Source organism: Oryx dammah, unplaced genomic scaffold (genome assembly GCF_014754425.2).
Source record: "Oryx dammah isolate SB20612 unplaced genomic scaffold, SCBI_Odam_1.1 HiC_scaffold_25, whole genome shotgun sequence".
NCBI classification, from domain to species: domain Eukaryota; kingdom Metazoa; phylum Chordata; class Mammalia; order Artiodactyla; family Bovidae; genus Oryx; species Oryx dammah.
In genome coordinates, this window is record NW_024070209.1 from 85,161,238 (window position 1) to 85,170,191 (window position 8,954).

The window sequence follows — 8,954 nt, forward strand, 5'->3', positions numbered from 1 at the left end:
AAGTGCACACAGAGGGTCAGGATTTCACCAAAGGCATCAGAAAAGGTGGGCTTTCTTTATTCCAATATTGAACAGTTCAAAGCTTTAAGGTTTTTGCTTTTTAAGTAGAAAATAAAATAGTATGCTTGATATCACACAACAGGAAATCAGTAACTTAATAACTTACCAAAAACTAAAATTCACACGCCTGGCTTTCAGGGAAGTCTTTCATTGGTCTCATTTATTACAATATATTCTAGCTCTGCATCCAGGACAACGCAATCAAGGATTACAGTGATTTTTTTTTATCATTGTACCAGCATATACAAATACAGATCAAGTGTTGTAAATAAAATATATTTTAAATGGCGATCCCAAACCTAAAATGGAAAAGGGAATTCTCTTTGAAGTTATCATCATTTTCCCCAGTGTACCCGGGATGTACATTTTTCTCCATCACGTGTGATGAACGTTTGATGACCTGTCACTATGGAGGGATTCGTTTCCATTGGGCAGCTTTGAAACGTGTGGTCCAAACACAGCATCCTAGCCCGTGGCCATGGGGTCATAGAGTTGTGGGTGTGTGAACATTGATTAAACTAGCGCACACATGCAACTGAGTGCTTCCCAGGCACAAATCTCATTTTCCAAAGCCCACGAGGCAAGTGTGAAAGTTATAGCCTCTCCGGGGGATCACGCTCTGATTTTGACACAAACCTGATGTTGCAACTTTCTGGAAGGCGTGCCCTGTTTCAGAAGGCAGTGGTGTGGAAGCTTAGGGTACATCCAAGTTGCATGCTCTCAACGGCCAGTCATCCTGATGAAGGGCACTTGCCACAAGGGACAGGTGACCCAGGGCCATGGCCAAATTCCTCCCAGGGCAAGGGAGACACTGGGCCATCCTCTGCAGACCTGTGAGCTGATACTCGGTTCAGAGCAGTTAAAATTCACCCCAAAATACCCTTGAGACAGAAAGAATGAGTGCAGCCTCCAAACGTCACTAATGAGCAAGCCCAGGGTAAGGCAGGATTATTTTAAATTGTTTTTAATGCCTCCAAAAAGGGATCTGCATATGTGGATCATGCTTCCGTGCAAATCTGCGATTAGCTATGCACAGGCATTGGTGTTTCCTGTGTGGCCACATGGACCACTCGGGAGGGCATCCATTGCAGCAAAGCCCACCAATTACAAGAAAGGATTTTCTTTCACAGAAAGAGTAGAATTGCCTCAGCTGTTCCGCTGTTTGCCTCCTATGACTCTAACCATGCGATTTAAATAGGAGAGCATTTCAATCAATGGAGTAAGACACTCTTTTAAAAAAAATAATAGCTCAAAAAGTAAAGCAAAATCTTTCACCAAAATAATTTTTTCACTTTTCAAATTATTCTCTCCAGGAGCCAATTTAATAAACAAGTAAAAGATCATCATCTTCTACCAGCTTGAAGAATATCATTCAAATAATTGCTGACCCACTTGCCCTTAATCTGAGTGGGAAAAGCAAAGGGAAATAAAAAGTATTACTCATAAATTCCAAAAGAAGGTCAGCACGGTGAGGATTACAGAATAAGGCTCTTTGGATGGTCTAACACGTATATCTTTTTAATGTATTACTGACAGTTATAATAGATTATGGCTAAAATGCTTATTAACAGTAACCCCAATCAGAGTAAAGTAATAAATAATACTATCTACAAAGAATATATAATTTAACTTTTACAAACTGCTTTTCTTAAAACCAACCAGTTTCTGTTGAGAGCTCACGAAAGAAAGCGACACCATCACCATTTGGCATAAGCTCTGTTCGAGCCCCCATTTTCAGCAGCACCTTGCAGGCTAGGTTGCTGGCAGAGTGTCAAACTAACTCGAAACACTGCCTTGGTAGTTATTTCCTATAATCTGAACTTAAGGCATTGCAGAGTCACAGGGAGCTAGCCAAAGCACATTCTACATAAAATGTCTGCCATGGATGCATTAAGGCATAGACATTCCAGCCTCGTGCCACAAAAAATGGGGGGAAATATGCCAGTTTATGTAAGTTAGCTTTAACTGGAGGAATGAGAACTTAGCCAAACATTTGACCGGTCAGCAAACACCGCCAAGGGACATCTGCAAGGTCAAGGCCCAGCACAGGGAGGTCTGGAGTCCCTCCCAAGACCTCAGATACAGCTCACAGGACCCTGCACAGCCCTCCTGCTGCACGCAGCAGCCATGGGACAAACCACCACGTGGCGATGTGTGCCCCACTCTCCTGGAAGTCCTGCATACTTGGCGCCCCTCCCTGGATCTCATGATCCCAAGGACCCCTGGGGTTCACAGCCCATCTTGCACACTAACCACTCCCAGCCTGGAATGGGCTGCAGAGGGCAACGGGGCACAGCCCCCCACACCAGGGGTCAGCCGATGCCCCCCCCCGGGACAGACACCCTTCACATGTCACTTAGAAATGACAACCCCAGAGCGGGGGTGGGGAGGGGAAACCCCCTCCTCGGTGCTCTCTGCTCTTAAGCAAATGACTGCACGTCCCCAAACCTATCCTTTAATGGGAGTGCCCAGCCGTCACAGGATGTCAGGAGGGGGCGGCCGGGAACCTTCTAGGCTGATGCAGAATGAACATCCTGGTTTTCAAAGGGTGGCGGTGGCTCTCTCCAAAAGGTGAAGTTACTGTAGGTGTCTGAGCAGGGGAAGTCAGAAGAGTGGCTCCTTTTCAGCAAGGGGAAGACGTGGTCAACGACTTCGCAGAGTCTCACGTACCTGTAAGGAGAAGGGACTGCATCACCGCCTGGACACGAGGGACACCTGCATGCAGCCCACGCTGCGCCTGGGAGTCAGCGGGAATCCATGAGCCCGTGGAGGGGACCACGCGATTAACGCAACGGAGGCTGTTCTAGAGTAGTCCCTTGCTAACTTATAGGAAAATCAGAGGGTCTGCCAACCAAGGAGTCGTCAGAGACGGCCCCATGGGCAAGGCGGGTGTGACCCGACCTGACTCGAAGGACAGAGCAGAAGTGAAGACAGGAAGCTATCAGTAGGACACACACACAGACACGTCGCCTGCCTGGGAGGTGGGGAACCACAGAAAAGAAACATCTCCTGGGCATCACCCGGAGGCTGCAACACGGTACAGTGAAAGGGCACTGGGCCCCGGGCCTAAGGAGACTCAGATGCGACCTTCAGCTCTGCCATTGAGGGCTTCCCCGGTGGCTCAGACAGTAAAGAAACTGCAGACTTGAGTTTGATCCCTGGCTCGGGAAGACCCCCTGGAGACAGAAATACCCACTCCAGTATCCTTGTCATTGATGAGCTATGCCGTCTCCGACAAGCAGTTTCATCTCTCTAAGCCATGACTTCCTCAACTGGAAAGGGAGAAGATGAAAACTGCACAGAGTACGTGCGAGGATTAAATTAAATGACGTATGCACAGTGAAATAATGGGAACCGAGGCTCCATAAATGTAACAATTAATCATTAACATTGTAAAATAGTTTGCCTTGGCTAATTATTAGTCTCAAGGGAAAAAAGCCCTAGTTGGCACAAGGGTCACAAGACCTGGGATCTACTCCTGTCTTTTGCTGTGGGACCCTGGGCGGGTGTCTTGCCCTCTTTGGGCTTTAGGTCCTTCTAGAATGTGGACATGGGCCTCACCGGTATTTCTCAATCCTCCCTGTAATGCTCTCTCACTCTATTTTCTGTGTATTCCCAAGGAGACGTTGCATATTAGTTTCTGTGGTCTAGAACTAAAAAGAGAAAGTTGTATGTTGAACACGCACTTTCAGACCTCTGGGCTCCGACCAGAAACTATGATGAGCCCAGGCTTCCTTGCATGTTCCCAGAGCCTTCCCTGACAGTCCCCGGGTCCCTCTCCAGTTCCAATTTGCTAAGAACCAGAAAGGGCTTTTGAAATCCAAACTCCAGGAATTCACATTTCTGAGGCATAAAACAACTTTTAAATAAGGGTGAGTGTGTGTATTTAACAAAGGACTTCCAGAGAAACATTGTGCTTACACAAAATGGACAAAAATCTCCCTTAACAAGCAAGAATTGTGTCTTTCCCAGGGATTCAAACAAAATTTCAAAATACTTCCTGGCTTGGAGACCTGTTTGTTTGAGTTCTGTGACTCGGAGAGGCGGCCCCTCCCGGCCAGGGGGCGGCTCACATTCATCATCAGGGTTTGGCGGCACCAGACCCAAGCCCAGTCCATCCATGCCTCTCTCGGGCCAACCTTCCTCACCAGGGGCTCCTTCGGAGCAAGCAGCACCAGAGCACTGCTGGCCACAAAGGCCAAGAAAGAAAGCGCTAAAGCCCCCAACCTGGGGTGGGCTCCTGACTTCTCAGAGACAACACGCCAGCTCCCTAGGGGCAAGCACCTGCTGGGCTCCGATGCCAGGTCTCCGAGCTCAGACACAGGGGTTCCAAGCTCAGGGCGCCAGCTTGGCACCCGAGCTCCAAGCCAGAGAAAAGCGCCTGCTTTCCTGGGGAAGGAGGGCTGCTCTCCCACGGGAACAGCCGTCATCTCCTGGTCCAGGTAGAAGGTGACATCATTATTTGCCAACATGTAAAGTTTTCTCCCATGAGGCGTGGGCACAGCGTGCATGTGGGCTCCTGGGCAAACCTGCAGAGCTGCAGGAGTCCCCCTTCCCACACCCCTCGTGACAAGACTTGCCTCTTGGCTGCTGGCTGAGCAGAAACCTTTGCCATTTCCGGGCAACGTTTCACTTGACTTCTTTTGACCCTAAATGGAAATCTGCTGTCTCGAGACCAGGAACCACTCTCATGGGTGATTGGGGTGGGGGGGCGCTAAGGGAACTGAGACACTGTCAGGGGTGGGGAGCCCGCCACTGAGAACTCGGGAGAGGGAGGAACTACACAGAGAGGGGGAGGAAAGAAGAGTTCCCGCTGTCATGGGCTCCCAAGGACATGCCCAGCACCGCCTCTGGTTCCCAGGGATTGGAGGAGGGTCCTGGCTTCCTGGCTCCACCCTCCCCTCGCCCCTCCACACCCTAAGAACTCCTTAGGTCTGGCCTGGCCTGGGGGAGGGAGGCTTAGGGAACAGCCCCTAGAGGGCCTCTAACCTACAACTGTCCTATCTAGGCTGGATTAGACTCCAACAGGTAAAAGGACCATCTTGAAAATGAACATCTGCTCGAGGAGAATCTAGATCTCTAATTTACCAAAAAAACAATCCTTGGGAAGCTGCTGGACCCAAACTTCACAAGTCTAACTCCTCCATATGAGGAAGGCCCCGCAGGCCCCCTAGGGTGGCCTAGGCCAGAGGCAGCTTTCCAGATCTCCAGCGACCAGGCCAACAGGGGTACGGCCTCTAATACAGACAAGGCAGGAAGATGTCTGTCTGCCCGACATCACCCAGTGACCGGTGACGTCACCCAGTGGGCACAGCTGAGGACACGTGATCCACTTGAAGCAGTTAAGAACCCAAAGCAAGACACATCCAAGTCAAGAGGGGCCCCAGCCAACCAGGCAGCCTCCCTGCAGACAGTAACCCTGTTGGGCCCACGGCCTTGGGGAGGAAGAGCTTCGGCCAAAAATACGAGAGGAACTCTTATAGTCACACGGTGATGTTTTGGGCAAGAATATTATTACAGGTCAGGATGTGAAGGGCTACATATGTTCCTCATCTTTAAATATAGCTTCTCATGATATTTTAATTTGGTTACATTTCTTATTCACATTCTAGGCTTTCAAAGCAAATATGGCAAATCTCAGCCAGTAGTTTTCAAATTCATGCCATTCTACTCTGTAGCAGCATCTAATTACGCATTTAAATATTTAACCCAGAGGTGGTTGTTACAGCAGCAACAGTCATTGCTCACTTGCTAAGTTCTGTCCAACTCTTTGCAACTTAATGGTCTGCAGTATGTACACCAGGCTCCTCTGTCCTCCACGATCTCCTGGAATTTCCTCAAATTTATGTCCATTGAGTTGGTGATGCTATCTAACCATCTCATCCTCTGTCACCCTCTTCTCCTTTTGCCTTCAATCTTTCCCAGCATCACCGTCTTTTCCAGTGAATCAGCTCTTCACATCAGGTGGCCAAAGTATTGGAGCTTCAGCTTTAGCATCAGTCTTTCCAATGAATATTCAAGGTTGATTTCCTTTAGGACTGACTGGTTTGATCTCCTTGCTGTCCAAGGGACTAGTCTTCTCCAGTGAAAATGCGAAAGCATCAATTCTTTGGTGCTCAGCTTTCTTTATGGTCCAACTCTCACATCTGTACATCACTACTGGAAAAACCATAGCTTAGACTGTATGGATCTTTGTTGGCAAAGTGATGTCAATGCTTTTTAATACAGGGTCTGGGTTTGACACAGCTTTTCTTCCAAGGAGAAAGCATCCTTTAATTTCATGGCTGCAGTCACTGTCTGCAGTGATTTTGGAGCCCAAGACACTGTTTCTACTTTTTCCCCTTCTATGTGCCCTGAAGTGATGGATCTGATTTAATTCAGGTTGTCCAAAACTTAGGTTCTGGACAAAATCTTAGAAATTAAAACATGGTTTCTTTGTAGGACTTAAAGATTAAAATGTAGGCAACCAAAGGATTAGAAAGGCATACTGTTAACTGTAAGACGTCACTATCCAAGGTCACTGCCAGTGACAGTGATACTCACGAGGAGATGTTGGTCTTGGCATGTTCCTGCACGAGCTCTCCTTTGGGGTTCACTGTGAATATCCTGTTCAGAGACACTCCCACTTGCTTGTACGAGTACACATCCTATATTTGGAGAAGTGTTAATTAATCAGAAGAGTTCACTGTATATACAAATACATGACTTTTCAGATTTGATACAAATACAAAGGTAGAAAGGGCAGACCTTGGGGATACGGCAGATTCGGATCCAGACGCCACAATCAAACCAGTAAAGCCAGTCGCATAAATGTTTTGGTTTCGTGGTGTACGTAAAAGTGAGGTTTACACTATACTGTACTCGGTTAAGTGTGCAACAACTTTATGTCTCTAAAAAAAAATGTGCATACCTTAATTAAAAACTACTGCTGAATTGACATATATACACCAGCATGTATAAAACAGATAGCTAATGGGAAGCTGCTGTATAGCACAGGGAGCTCAGCTTGGTGCTTTGTGATGACCTAGATGGGTGGGAGGGACAAGGATATATGTATACTTGGAGCCAATTCACATTGTTGTACAGTGAAAACTAACACAATGTTGTAAAGCAATTATCCTCCAATTACAAAAAATGCTATGATAAAAAGAAACTCACTGTTGAAAAATGCTAACCATCATTTTTGAAAGCACCATTGAGCTTTCAGTGAATCCTGGTAGTCACATAAGAGATCACTGATCCCAGAACAGCACAACATATAAAATCATGAAAAAGCTGGAAATAGTGCAAGAATTACCAAAGTGTGACACAGGGACAGAACGTGAGCAAATGCTGTTGGGAAAATTGTACCAACAGGCCCACTTGACGCAGGGTGTTTCAACTTTGTTTGCTGAAACACAAACTTTCAACTTGGCAAAAAAAAAAAAAGAGTGCATTACCTGCAAAGCACAATAAAACGAGCTCCACCTGTATTACAGAAATTTCATTAAACCAAAATAATACCGCCAAGTATAGTGAAGAAATAATGTATCTGGATGTGAAACTAGTAAGTCAGTTGTCCTCTATGCCTCAGTTTACTCATCTGTTGAAGAGCTGAGTTAAAAAATTAACCACCTACCACATCCCCTGCAAGTCTAACAACTTTCCTTAAAGTTCTTCACGCGCCCATTTTCTTGGGCATGAGTTTCAAAAACAGGAGAATCTGATCATTAGGAAGTCCCAACTATATTCCCTAATATGCTGAACTTTCCAGCCAATTTGGGTGGTATGCATAAAATCTCAAGGTATGACTCTTGCCATAGAAAACAACAGCATTCACATAAGACCCTGAATTCACCTCTGTGCTCTGTGGTTTCGTGGTTCCCTTCCTGTAGAAAGGCTCTAATCCTATTTAAGATTCTTGTTTTGCAAATTTAGCACATAATCTGGACTGTCAAGTTTCTAGTTTCAAATTTCAAGCTGAAACCCATGAGCCCACCTTCAAAGAAAACTAGAGGCTGTGAAATGAAGATGCTGTCCTTGCCTTCAGATGCAGGCAAGTGGATCTTTAGCAGCCACGTCTAGGAAGAGGAGGGTCTGGCCTCACAGTGGCCAGCCTTTCAGGTGACGGCCATTAAAACAGTCAGTAATTTCAAGAGCTTGGATATACCCAACTATTACTTACAGCCGGTCGGTTTCCAAAGGCAGCATAGAAGGGTTCTGTGTTCGGGAAAAACAAGTTTTTGATGTCTGTCAAACACTGGACTTTAAACTTCTCTGGCTTCTTTTCGATCACTTCCCTGTTAAATCGATAAAATAATGGATCAGTGCGAGCCTATTAAGAATTCATTAGCATCAAACTGTTTTTAATCGTCAAAGATGCTGGGATACTGAGTGCATTCATATCTTTGGAAATTAAATATGTGTAAGTCAGCTAAGCCATCCCAGGAAAACCACTAGACAGAAAGTGAATCCGTACTTTCAAGTCTGCCCACAAAGAAAATGCCCTGGAGCAGTGATTTTGTCGAAGACCTCAACCAATCATGCAGAGAACAAAGAATTCCAGGGCACAGAAGAGAGAGCTTCTTCACTCGCTTCATGAGGCCAACAGGACCTCAGAAACTAAACCTAAAGAGTGAAGCAGGTGGAAAGGAAGGTCAGTGCAAAGGTTCTAAATAAGTGAAAAACCTCAATGCCACAGATTAGGGAAGACCTAAATAAATGAAGAAATATAACATCTAACTGAAGATTCAATATTATAATATTAACTCTCTATTGGTCTATAAAGTAAAAGTGAAGTTTCTCAGTTATGTCCAACTCTTTGTGACCCCATGGACTGTATAACCTACCAGGGTCCTCTGTCCATGTGATTTTCCAGGCAAGAGTACTGGAGTGGGTTGCCATTTCCTTCTCCA

At 46.1% G+C, this 8,954-nt stretch overlaps 1 protein-coding gene across 4 annotated transcripts in view; it reads right to left on the reverse strand.

The window, feature by feature from the left end:
* Nucleotides 1-36: 36 nt before the first annotated feature.
* The window catches only part of LPIN1 (lipin 1), a 128,879-nt gene continuing 119,961 nt past the window's right edge, over nucleotides 37-8,954 (reverse strand). For all 4 annotated transcript variants that reach the window (XM_040224776.1, XM_040224775.1, XM_040224778.1 and 1 more), the window contains 3 exons: nucleotides 8,225-8,339; nucleotides 6,604-6,707; nucleotides 37-2,730 (listed from right to left, as the gene is read on the reverse strand). In XM_040224776.1, coding sequence (XP_040080710.1) covers nucleotides 2,571-2,730; nucleotides 6,604-6,707; nucleotides 8,225-8,339 — 379 coding nt within the window. In that variant the 3' untranslated portion in view covers nucleotides 37-2,570. The remainder of the gene's footprint in view (nucleotides 2,731-6,603; nucleotides 6,708-8,224; nucleotides 8,340-8,954) is intronic.